General features: G+C 41.4%; 1 protein-coding gene across 1 annotated transcript in view; it reads right to left on the bottom strand.

Moving 5' to 3' along the window:
• LOC135901321 (transmembrane 7 superfamily member 3-like) overlaps positions 1–13,743 on the bottom strand; it is a 28,542-nt gene that overhangs the window by 10,164 nt on the left and 4,635 nt on the right. The window contains exon 3 of the mRNA XM_065431066.1: positions 170–447. Coding sequence (XP_065287138.1) covers positions 170–447 — 278 coding nt within the window. The remainder of the gene's footprint in view (positions 1–169; positions 448–13,743) is intronic.

Here is a 13,743-nt window from a genome sequence, read left to right as displayed (position 1 = left end):
ATACTACTTAAAAACAGGTTACTGAGTTACATTATCCGCATTTTTGTCCAAGACAGAATATGTAGTAGCTCTCACTAAAACACCTCAAGAACGAAGCCTTGTGTCCTCAAAAAGTCCAGGAAAGTAAGATCACACAATGCTGATGTTAACAAGCTTTGAGACTGCATACCAGATGTGCATTGCTTTTCACTGAAGAGGGGTCCAGCATTTTGGAGACAGCTGTCAGATAGTGGTCTTCTGACAGATCCCATTGGTCGAGGTAGTAGACGTACAAATTGTACCGAAACAGTGGAAGACTCCGGCTGCACTTGGAAGCTTGGGCCTCGCGTGGCACTCCGATGCTGGCATGCTGAAACTCCACGGCCAGTTCTGTGGACTTCAGTACAAGTCGAAGGAAAGGTGACACTTCTACGGGGAACTCCATGTTGCAGCCGCCAGGCACAGGGTCTGGTAACAACACATTGTGTAAGAAGAAAAAGTTTTGGTATTTAAACTAGACAAATGAAATGAACAAAAAAAAAAAGCCAGAGACTACAAAGGCTTTGATTTCCATAACTTGATTACTGTGAACAGTAGCCAAGAACCCTGAATTCTTTGATACATTTAGAGAGCTCCACTATATCTTGAGAAGAACCCCTTGGTAATTTAGAACACCTGTGCCACTTAGAAAACTCTTGAAAATACTGATGCTCTTTCTGTGTAAAGCACAGTTTTGTTCGAGTAACTATGTTACTGCCTGTGTGCAATGTAGATGTGGCATCGCATTTCTTGAAAGCAGGTGCCATTAATGTGCGCTTGCAAAACAGGTTCCACTGTGGCCACTAGTTTCAGCTTCACCTACACTGCAGCATGCAGCTTGCATGCGGCAGATGTATGCCGTCTGCAGCACCATCAATTTTGCAGCAAGCAGGACATGCAAGACACACCCAGTTAATTAGCTCTCTATGAGGTGGTGCAAGTACATGCTGCAGACTCAAGACAATAAAAAAATTTTTAAAATAGATAAATGGTAGTTGTAGCTGTGCCCGAAGGGCGAAGCATTGACAGTGATAGAGAAGTTTAGTATTGTGCGCAAGCTCCTTGAACGGTGTTTTAGCAATACATGGGGGCTACGTGTTAGTGCAAAGCAGGATGCGAGACAGCTGCTGCAATGCAGTGCAAACAGTACCCTGGCCGCTACAAAGCATGTCACAACGCTGGAATCATGAGCACCACCAGCGGCATTGCACCTTGATGGTGCACGAGAGCTTGCTCTTTCCTGTCTGTTCTACTAAGACAAATGTACACACAGCTGCTCAACAGGAAAATTAGCATGCATGCGCAGAATGCATATGCTGGCAGTGGAAGGCAGAACGCTGGTCGGAAGTGGTCGTGTGTCCACTTGGGTCCTCCATTTATGCAGCCAAATGCATTGCGCATCACTCCCGTCTCTGGAGAGTTCTAAACCTCCGCGTCTGGTGTCACACATGCGCCGTGACAGCATGGCTATGACAGCTAAGGTGTGAACACACCTCAAATGTTCGTGTGATTGCTATTGCAATAAATAATAATTTTTTCACAGAACCATACAAGAATGTGAGTTTTCAATCACTGGGCAGAGTGAGTTGAGAGTGCAGAGTGCAGAGTCCGGTTTGATGACTTGTTTGGCAAGCGCTGAATGAGTTTCAAAATTTCCTCTGAGAAGACTTTTAAATAAGTCACAATTGAGCTTTCAGTATGAATAGGACCACCTACCACGCACAATGTATTTTTTTTCAGAGCTGAGAACGCCAAGACTAGTTAAAGCTACTGGCATCCTTGGACAGATGGAAATGCCAATCGGCATCCACTGAGCTATGTCTATGATTAGCATTTGAGGGATCCACGGTTCTTCAGAAAAGCTTGTGGTTTGTTTTTATGAGATCAAATACAGTTATATCAAAGAAAGTAACCTTTGCTTTACCCAATTTTAATTTGACAAATATAGGCAGTTTCTACCTACTTTCTTCATCATCATGATTTAACCCTTTACTGCATGGTAGGGGTTAATGGGGTAACCCTGTACTCCATTTAAGCCCTTCCCGCAAACAAAGGCTTGTGTAATTTTTTAATAACAGTTCCCGTAGTAAGTACTAAGTGTCTGTGTTCCTGACAGCCATGCTTCCTCTGATTGAGCATGTAAACCAAGAACATTTTTAAACAGTGGCTAACTTGCAATTTAGCAAAAAATGTGTCTCAAATGTGTAATAAGGCATATTTAAACAGCAAAAAAGCTTTTCCCTGCACTTTAGCAATTGATTAAAAAAAACTTTAAATGGTTGGTAAAAAAGCTTGAAAGAGAGAGACAGCTGACATACGAGTGCTCATAGGCTGCAGTGCATAGGGAGGGAGAAGCGGTTTAAAAGAGTCCAGAGGAGAGTGGAAGCAAAGAAGATGAAAATAAAAGATAAGATGAGTGAGTAAACTTGAAAACGAAATGAAAACTAGAAATGGCAGTGAGATTTGCCTTTGCAAGAATATTTATACACAACAGTACTAATCTTGCTTGTCCTGGACATTTTTCTATGTGTGAGGAAGATTTAACAATGCAATGAAGTCATATTTACTAGCGCAAAGTGGTTGCGGCATTGTGGTATGGCTGGCTTGAAACTGCATAATTGTTCTGATGACAGCTACACTAGCTAGAGCATCTGTTCCTTTTCTTTGTTTACTTTCTCTTGTTCCGTGCATGAACCATATTGCTGTACCATATTGTTACTAAAAAAAAGCGCCTCACAGCTGCGGTGTGTCATAGTAACACGTCCCCGTTCTCAGCTATGTGTGTTGACATCCACGTAGGAGTGCACACCTAGTAGGCCACACCCCTACCCCAATTGCTGTTGTTGTCATTCTGTTTTGTGTCAGCATCAGCCTGTTTGCCTACACAGTGACACAGCAAACACGCACTTCCTTGGGACTATTTTTTGCTTCGATTTCGTCACCAATTGCAATTCACATTACATGGTAAAAAATGCAGCCATAGTTGGCTGTTTTAACCAAAGCTTAGTCCTAAAAACATTTAGCTTACTAAGTGCACTTACTTTACATGCATAATGCAACTCTTAAAGCTGGTTATGCATGATGCTATGTGTTAATTCCTCAATCGAGGAGCACCTCTTGAGACAACAAGATAGAGATCATGTCTAAAGACTTGCCACAGTTTTATGGCATGCAGGCTGTGCACATTTCAGTGCATTTGCTTCAGATGATCAGTTGAGAATGCTACTGAAATATACAGTGATGGAAACAGCACTTGGTCTTTTGGAGCAGTTTTTAGAGCGGGAAAAATCACAGTTTGGAGCGTAAATATATGCTTTTGGAGCAGAAAAATTTGTTTTGAGAAAGAAAAGATTGCGTTGGAGAAATAACTTACTGCTCTGGTGCCAAGAAGAAGCTCTGTATAAGTTATCATTTTCTGAAACATTTCATTGAATATACATCGTCTGTCCTGAAGTAATGTCAGTAAGGCCATTAAAAATCATTTACTGAATTTATCGTTACAAGTGTTTAAAAATCTTCAAAATATTCTCCTTTTGCGTCGATACATCGGCTCCAGCGAGACTTCCAGCTCTCAAATATGTTGCGGTAGTCTTCCTCCGGAATGGTCTTTAATACTGCAGTGCAAACTGCTTTGATCCCGTCCACTGTGCCAAAATGCTTGCGTTTCAAGGGTGTTTTGAGGCGTGAAAAAAAAAAAAAGGTTGGAGGGAGCCAAGTCTGGGCTGTATGGGGGCGGGGGGATCGTTGGCACCCCTGCTTTAACCAGGTAGTTGGTGATGATGAAGGCACTGTCGGCCAGCGCATTATTGTGGTGCAACTTCCAGTTGTCTGTGATGTCCGGCCGGATGCGTTGAACCCTGCGTTTCAGTCTTTTGAGGACTTCTATATAAAATTTGGAGTTCACAGTGGTTCCGGGTTCTACTAACTCAAAGTGAACCAGTCCCTGGATGTCAAAAAACCAAAAACGATGAGCATGATCTTTATCTTTGATTTTCTCATCCTGGCTTTCTTCTGGTGAGGGGACGAGTGCGTGTGCCACTCTGATGATTGCCTTTTGGTCTTCGGGTCATATTCAAATATCCAACTCTCGTCACCTGTAATGACGTTGTCCAAAAATTTTCTATCACATTTTCACATGTCGAGGTTTTCTTGGCACATTAAACGCGGCTCAACCTTTGGTCATCAGTGAGCACTTTTGGAACCATTTTTGCGCACACCTTCTGCATGCCAATATCGTTTGTAATGATTTCATGAACTTGAGTTTTCGGAATGTTTAACATGTTGGCCATTAAACGAACACTTCATCGTCAGTCTGAGTTCAACAGTTCCCTCATTCGCATCACATTGTCAGCCGTGGTGGCCGTGGATGCCCGTCCGGTGTGGTCCTCATCGTCGACCTCTTCCCGGCCTTCTAAAAAGGCCTTTTGCCAACAAAACACTTGCCGATCTGACAGGGCATGTTCTTTGTAAGCAGTCTTGAGCATAGTAACAGTTTCCGCGGAGGTCTTGCCAAGTTTCATGCAAAACTTGATTGCAAATCTTTGTTCTAACAAGCGCTGCATTTTCACTTGTGCAAGAATAAAAAACTCTCATGTACAGGCCCATCCTACACTCTCTGATGTTCATAGCACACAGAGTGACGGAGCGGTGCCTGGCTTGTTTCCCCCACTACAAGTTTCAACCGGTTAGACCACACTCCGACACACAGTCGCATCACAATAAATTCAATGACATTACTTTTAGAACAGACCCTGTACATTATACTCATACACAAGTACATTTATTCAACTTGCTGTACCATTTTAGCGTTATTATATAAGAAGATGAAGCTAAGCAGAGATTTAACCCTAACTCACTGATAATTCCACTTTTCAATAAGGTGTTAATTCCCCCTCCCCCACAACCAAGATGCCTGGCTTCGTTATTTGTTCCATCTGCTAAACATTTAATCTGTTATAGCGTTTCATCCGCTAAACAAGATGAATACGCAGAGCCACCCAATTCTTTATTAACCCTTTCAGATGCCACTACATCCCGTTGATTGAAAAGTTGCTTTCACCCAATCTCTTGCATTTTCAGAATCGTAGAAAGTGTACAGCTGCAGAAAATATTAAGAATTTTCAATTGTTTAGCAAATTTTGTAAAGTTTACAAAATTTTAACTCCATGCGAAAACTCACTACAGGAACACAAAATATGAGAACATGTACTATTTCGTGTTTTCAAAAGCTTGAAAAGCACTTATCCAGCCACTTGAAAATTATGCCTGGTGCATGATATTGTAAAAAACAATGAAAGAAGTGAACCCGCTACATACAACATACTGACACAGAGTAAAAACACCCAGTCGTCTACTTTCCCACTCATATTACTAAAACATTCTGCACGTTATTAAAAATTGCAGCACAGCTCCAACAATAAATGTTGCAAGATGTATGAAACACATTTTAAATATCATTACTTTCATCAGTGCTTTTGCTATTGATGCACTCTCCTGCTGTGCACAATTGTGTAGACAGCGTCTCAAAGGGTTAATATGGTGCGAGCGTTCTATCCTCCCACATTAATAATATGGTGCATGAATAAGCTCATGCACTTGAGTCTCATGCTAGTCACAGCATATGGTCCTCTAGGATGTTCCAGGCAAGGTACTGAAGCACCATCTGTTCAGCGCCCACGCAACATTATTAAACAATTGGGTGGCTGTACTATATCGACACTATATATCTCTATAATTGAATTTACCAGCTGAGCAAGTTGGTAGCTAATCAAAAGCACGACTAAGCTGTGCAAATTCAGATGGAACAGAAACAAGGACAGTATTTTTATTCTTGTCCTTGCAGGTATGGATTGAATAACGTCTGTGTTGTGCGACTTCTGCGTCCATGTATACTTCCTTGCCCGTTTTTGAATTTATTTTGCCTAATCGGGCTGCCTAGTGGTAATAAAATGTCCCTTACAATCTTGTCGATATACCACTAAGCAACTGTGAGAAAGGTGTGTCAAACAGCTGTGCCCTCCCAATCATGCGACATCAACATAATTATTATTGTGAGAGTAATTATATCAACACTCCAGGCAAATTTCCGCAGTTGTCGTCAGTGTCACCGTGAGGTTCCGCATAATGTTCAAGTGTGTTAAGGTTGCGGCCGCATGCCGTGTATGCTGTAGTTGTGAGGCAAGGGGGGCAGGGGTGCGTTGAGAAGGATGGTTACTTAATGCGTAGTGCCTTCTCGCACATGCAAAATATTCCCAATTCGGAGCAGGTGCATCAATTTGGTGCAGCATGTAGCAGGATTTCTTTCACAGTGGAGTTTGATAAAATTGGCACAGCATTTCTATCCCTGTATATGTTACAAAAAAAAAAAGAAAGGAAATCCCAGTTGCGGTTATCTTCTGTTATGCCCCCTATTTGATGAAAACCTAAATGACAAAGTTCAATGAATGAAAAATGTGCAAGAAGTCACTGAGGCTCAGTTGTTCATCAGGCTCAGTTGTTAATATAAATTTTATTTTCTTGTTAAGCAGATGAAGAGAGCTGCACAAGCTTGGAAGATACTGTAGATGCCTTTTCAAGCGCGAGCTCGAACTTTGTTTTTTCAGCCCAATATTCAGTTCTTGGAGACACTGAATCTTGAAAAATGTGAGGCCCTACAGTTATTGTGAAACAGCACAGACAAACTATTCCAAAATAGCAGTAGGCCAAATTTCCATTTTCTCCTTGGCAGCCATGCCACACAAACCTACATCAATTACATGTTGGTGTGAAAAAACAGTAAGCAGATCCAACACACATTTTGGAATCTACGTGAAGCAAAGCTTTCATGAAGTGGTTAATTAAATCCTATAAAGTTGCCCACTTCATTCCTTTGTCTGTGGCGTAAAGGAAACTGGTGCATGCATCTGCTCTCATGCACCCTTGCTATGCTATGTGACAAATCTTATACCTACCTGCATTTCTTCATTTCTTATTTATTGTAAGTGTACTGGCCAGATCATGCCAGATCACCAACAGCTATAGTACGGAAATTATAATCATCACCAACATGCGGCAATCATATCAAAGAGCTAGTTAGTTGCGCGATATGTACTGCCCTCTTCTTGGCGAATCCCACGTTGTGGGTATTTGCCATAATAATATCACCACCATAATCAACATGCGAACACGCTTCTTTGCTGATCCCCTGCTCTTGGTACACGCTATAATATGGAAATAATAATCATGTGGTGATCATATAAAACAGCTAGTTGGTGCACAATGCGTACCGCCCGTTTCTTGACTTGTGGGTATGTGCCATAGTATGGAATCATAATCAACAAGTGGTGACCATATGAAAGGGCTAGTTAGTTTTGGCACGAGAGAAGTCTGCATGCGTTTGTGGCCTAATACACAATGGCTATAAACAAACAAGCAAACAAACAAACAAACAAACAAATAAATAAATAAATAGTGTATAAGCATTCTAAGGTACCGCGACATTCATGGTTAAAATATTTTGGGCAACAAATTAAAAGTACTGGCTTATGCAGATGGTACCTTTTTTTTGCTCAGACAAACCAAGCATTGACAAAGTTCTATCACTGACTGAAAAAATTTGGTACAGCTTCTAGTCCCCCTATAAATTGTCCAGAAAGCTTAAGTCATTGGTTTAGTTTATGGGAAAGTACACTGACTCAATATGCTGGCATAGAATGGACAAGCGTACCACCTAAATACCTTGGTGTTCTTTTTGATGCATATAAGTTTAGTGTACATTTCTGGTGTGAATGGGGACCACCACTTCAATGCCATGCGAACGCCTTTATGCCAGACCGCCTTCTTATATTTGCTAAAGCGGCAGTTTGCAACTTGTTCATAGCTACAAAAATATTTTATGTACTACAGATTGTAAATTGTGCCCGGACTTACATTCAACATTTCCATAGAATATTAGCAGCTTTCTTGTGGTCCTCTACTTATGAGCCTATAAGGCGAGATAATATGTTTAGACACGTATGTGGTGGTGGGCTTGGTCTGGTGCATCTATTTGTGCGAGAGATAGTTAATAGTTTCTTCTTTTTTTGAGATATTTCACACCAAATACAATGATCATTTATATAAGTTAACTTCGTCAATGCTTTACCCAATCTGGCAGTTTCATCCCAATACTCTGAGTGACCTCCTTTGTGAGGTTTTATGTGAGAAGTATATTTCCGTTTTCCACTAAATATCTATCTCTACACAGTGTCGAGAAAACAAATCAAGATTTGATATCAATGATTTTCCCACCTACCCTTTACCGTTCTACATTCTCCAGTCTGCCAGGGCTTGACGTACTTCAGCGAGTATGCAAGATGCCTTTATCCCCACGTACAAAACATTTTTCTTCAAAGTACACAGTGAAACACTGCCTGTGAAAGCTTGGTTGCGCAAAAAAGGCATTTTTGTATCTACTGTGAATTGTCACCTTTGCGATGTACCCAAAACTATAGAGCATTGCTTCAAAAGTTGTAAAGATGCAATATTATTTTGGGATGCACTTCAAAGGACTCTTAAGAAAGATTTCATTTTGAATCAGAATACCATCCGGTACTTTATTGCACCCCACGAAGAAAACGTGCCATTTGATATGTTTTCCCTAATTGGACTACTCAGCTTATGGAAGACATGCATGTTGGACGGAAATGCTGAACCCATTGCTTCATCAAAATTTCAGTATGCTCAAACGATTGGTCACTTGAAGGACATGTATGACTTAAAAGAGTCTCAACCAGACTGGTACCAAGACTTGATAAGTTGCTTGTCCTTGCTACTTTTAAAGTTCAAAACTACTTGTACTTTTTTATGTGGTGCATGGTGCGCACAAGGTGATCTATCAGCCCTTTCTAAGCCATGAATATGAGATGTGTCGGCCAGTGCTTGCAAGTTTCTAGGATACAGTATGTTTCTCACATATACATGCTGCAAATAAATACCATGTAAGAAAAAAACGCATTTTTGGCGTAATGCTTACAACATCAGGCTGCACCAAACAAGTATCGAATGTGCATGTTCTTTTGTTTATTCTTTTTTTTTTTAGGTTGAATCTACTTGGCAAGAACCCGACCAGCAACCGACCGACCAACCGATCAAGTTAAAACCATAAGGTGGTAGACAAAGAATGCTTCACATTATATGAGTCACAGGTATCAGACCTGGCAATCAGGGTTAAGAGAAGCAGAAGCCGATGATGAAATAAAGAGAAATATGCTAGCTTCCACCCTGAGAACTTGAGACACTGCAATTAAATGTATTGAAGTACCATGCATTAAATTTTATTTTTTGTTTTGGAAATGTTCCCTAAAAAATTTGAGGGAAAACCCCCAGACTGCAATGATTTTCTCGGTCTTGGAAGCAGAACATTATGACATTTTGACACTTGTTCCGGCTCGCTTGTTAGTGTGCTAAGCTGCTACTTATTGGGCGGCCCAATGTAGCAGCCTAACAGAGCAACAAGCAAGCTGTAGTGGCAAAATTTTACGAGGCCTTCCTTACATGTGGCCAAATTCTGCGTCATGATGTCAGCACCAGACATGGGCACCCTCATGAGGGCGCCCTCGCTGGCATCTGCTCTCTCCCTCACCTGGTGAGGTGATGGAGAGCGGATATTGTGAGGTGAGGGCAAGGAAGGGTGAATGCGATGATGTGAGGCTGAATGAGCAAGGCGTGACTGATATTGCTGAAGGGCAGAAAAGTTACATAGATTGTGTGCATGATGTGTTTGAAGTATTAAGTTTTAATGCTTACTGGCTCCTGCCAGTGCGCTTCAAACTGAAATGCCATTATTCTATTTTATGTCGTGGTTAATGAGCGTACCTTTCAATTGTTCTCGACAATGAAACTAAGGCTTTTCCACTATAGTGAAAACATTACTTTAAAGGAATGTACATTGTAGTTTCAACTAAGAATAAATTATTTTTATTTTAAACTGATTGGTCATGGAACCATAACAATCTGTAAGTGCAAGTATATTAATGTTGACCTAGGCATGATAATGTTTCTTTTCCTGCTTTCTATCATTCCACGATTTCAACGTTTTCTACGTAAATAAGTCCTATAACTATGTGCAACGACATGATTACATTAGCAAGTAACATCATAATCCTAACCAACATTCCAGCCTGAGATCAGTACCTCAGATCAGTATAAGATGCGTGCTTGCTTTTCCTATTTGTGCCTAGTTTTCCTTGCGCCTAGAGATGGACAGGTTTCCGTTCAATTCTTGATTTCAAACTGAAAAAATGAAGAGCAGCAGCTCCATGTTTGATTTCCTCGAAGAGCCAGTTGGGCAACAGCACATAGCCATTATCGAAAACTGAATAGACTGCAGTAGACATTTAACTGGATGAAATGCCGTCTGTTAAAGAAGCCCTTAATTACTGGAGATTGAAAGAGACCAAATACCCCATCCTTTGCTGCTTGGTGAAAGAATTCTCGGCCCTAACTGCATCATTCGGTGATATAGAAAGGCTGTTCTCAACTGTGGGAACCGTGCAGAGGGCACTTTTGAAGGTCACTAAGGTGGCTCAAATGCTCATGTGTAGGGAGTACCACCTGAACCAGTTTTGCAAAAACAAGGAGTGAAGCATGTTCAACTCCTACTGCCACCTCACGATTGAAATTTGAGTCATATAAAAATAGTGAACAATGGATGAGGTTTGTGAATCATATTGAGACATGCAACCAATGCATATATTCAGTAAAAAATTTGGAGGATGCTTAAGCTTCGCCTTTAAGAGTGGAATGCAATAGCATTCAAAGATCTCTTGACTGCTTCTCACACTTCCCTGCAACTGCAGCTTATGTAACCGTGATGTTTACTGAGAAATGCTAGCCGTGAATGCTATGCACAAAGGCGAGCTTTCTGGTAGAAAAGTGACCTCTTGCTTGGGTCATCTGGATGACGTTGTTGCAAGAAACCAAGCTCAGTGCACTGCTCTAAAAATGGCAGAATTGCTGGAAAAGGTGTTTCTACTTGAGTTTCGACGAACCAAAATTATGTTTTCTCATATATTCAAAATCCAACACTATCTTATCTGTAGGTTGTGTGCAAGTAGTATTTTACGATTTTTTTAACGTATTTTATTTTAAGAAATTCAATTAGTTCAGTTCATGGAAGGCCTGCGTGGTTAGGTATTATTTTTTTCGCTCAAAGACAATCAATGCTGGACGCTGGATTTTCTGTGACCCGGGGTTCTTGACACTATCGCCTTAATAGTCTTACCAATTCAAGTGTCTAGTTGCTGAAAGAGTGTATCTAACCTTGAGAACTGGTGGTTTTTCACAATTGCCTGTCCATCCTGTTGACGTTTTTCTCACCCATGTGTGTGTTGAGTGAATCTCAAAAGTCGCTCTTGAATTATGCCTAAATGTGCAAGCAAAAGTAGGAAGGGCAGGCTGTAAGCCATTACGAGTTCTGGTGGTTGATGTCTTTGGTATGCTTGCTAAAATTTCGAAACTTTTGAGAGTATACATCATTCGCAGATGCCTGAACAGCTGAAAAATATGACAGTGAGCAAGGCCGTAACAAAGCGGTAGCCACGGAGACTGTGACCCTCGCTTGGACAGGCAAACTCTCTAAACCCATACCCTGTTTTTCTTTCATCAGTAGCATCACAGAGCAAACAGTTTTGTTTAGTTTTCTATAATAACTTTGATGGTAAGTACTACAACATAAAACTAGCAGTTAGCATATTCTGATGCCCAATAAACAACAGACTCGTCTCACTATGTTTTCAGGAGTGCTTGCTTGTAAGGACGTTATCCTAACCATACTACTAAGAATCTTAGTACAATCCCCGCGTAGGTGTGGTATACAATGTTTATTATCCAGTGTGCCTGGCAATGAAATGTGAATTTCAAAGGGTGTCATATGGGCCTCCCAGATTACGCCTGCATACAGTTAATCATTAAACCAGCCAGCTCACCCTAGCAATTGCGAGAAAATTGGGCTGTGCCTTGTTTCGCTGTTTGACTCCTACATTAAGGAGTGCACTTGCTCCTCGCAAAAGAAAAAAGAAAGGCAGCAGGTGTGGTAGTCACTTCACAAGCACTGCGAACGGCTTAATAGGTTAAGTCAATGTCTCTATAAGCAAAGCAATGCAGCCCGCTTCGACAATTAGAATGGCACAGCAGGCAATAATGTTTGTAAACTATGCTCGCGGGACCAGTAAATGGTTTATTTGACATTGTAGCAAACTGAAGAGAAGAGAAGGATGGTAGCGTTTTCAACGAGAGGGTAAGGAAAGGTAGATAAACTTTTTTGCGTTCAGAGTGAGGGCGAGGGAGGGTAGGCAAAATTTTTCAATGTGAGGATGAGGTGAGAAAAACCAAAATGAGGGCATTTGCCCCCCTCTGGTGACTACACCTACACCTCCTGATAAATGAATTCAGAACTGGTTTGTAGAAAAGCTGGTTGTAAATTATTTCGGGCATTCTGAGGTTTGCCAGTGTTTTAGAGTGGAGCTCTTAGGTGCCTGTTCCTGCGTTGAGTGTCGGCATCCCTCAGCGTAACCGAGCAAACGAACACAGGGAAGGATGAAAGAGCGAAGGCAGAGTGCAGCTGGGGATGAAGTACAACAATCGTGAAGAGAGCATGAGGAGAAAAGCAGAGGAGGAGAGTACGGCAAAAAGGTGAAGAGAAAAGTGGATTGCCGCAGGAGACGTGCCCTTTGGCGGCAATCAAGCATGTGGTGAACACGTCCACTGATACCATATATGGAAACAAAGCGCTGGTGTGGGTTCTGGAAGTACGGACCCACAATGCATGCACTACACTTCCTGTGCCTCCCCTATTAGAGAATGTGCTCCGCGCGAACGACACATTCCCATGTTACCACTTTCTTTCTGAACAATGAGTGACACAACAGGTGGAAATCTTTCATCTGCCATTGCTGCTCAACGAGGTGCCCAAGCACAGGCTCAGCACCGCTGCTGAGAGGACCCTGTCGTTCAGGATCAAATTCTTTACCACAATATAGAGCGAATTTAAAACACCTAAACAGGTGTGCTGAAAGTTCGCATTAGGGAGTATCGTAATCCGGTGAATTTTTTTTCTAGGGTTTGAAATACATGACTTTCATTTAACGAAAAGGAATGGAAGTTGAAAATATCATGCCAGCACTGCCTTAGGTGAAGTTGTTGGTAAATTCCACAATAAATTATGGAATTTTAAAGTGTTACCATTTTTGCTGGCACGTCATGCCACACTATGATTACATCACGTAACATATTTCCAGATGTGAATTGAAGCAATTCTCTTAATAACTTGCTAATATGTCCTTTTAAAGGAGACTGAAGGAAACTGGGGGGGAATGCCAATAGAAGATAATCCATGTCAACCTATAATAGCTTTCACTTTGTTTGAGGCATTGTCCATCCGCTAATGTGCATGTGTGGAGGCTATGGAGGCTTTGAACAGCAAAAAGCTAAAGAACATCATATTAAACCACTAAAGTCATTAGACAGTGTGTACACACTATTAAACATGCAGCACCCTCTAAGAAGCTCACTGCTAACTACATGGTGAACACCATGCGGAGCACTCCGTGCTCTCTAAGAAATGTCAAGAGGACAATGACAACTACGCCACAACAATGAAGATGAAGACTGGGACACGAGTGTTTATGGGTTTGGAACTGTGACGTTGGCAGCAGTTGCACAGGGAGCTGATTCGTGAATCAGTTCGTGTAATACTGGATTACGACA

The sequence above is a fragment of the Dermacentor albipictus genome, chromosome 3, assembly GCF_038994185.2.
Source record: "Dermacentor albipictus isolate Rhodes 1998 colony chromosome 3, USDA_Dalb.pri_finalv2, whole genome shotgun sequence".
Lineage (NCBI taxonomy): Eukaryota > Metazoa > Arthropoda > Arachnida > Ixodida > Ixodidae > Dermacentor > Dermacentor albipictus.
This window is presented reverse-complemented; position numbering and strand designations above follow the sequence as displayed.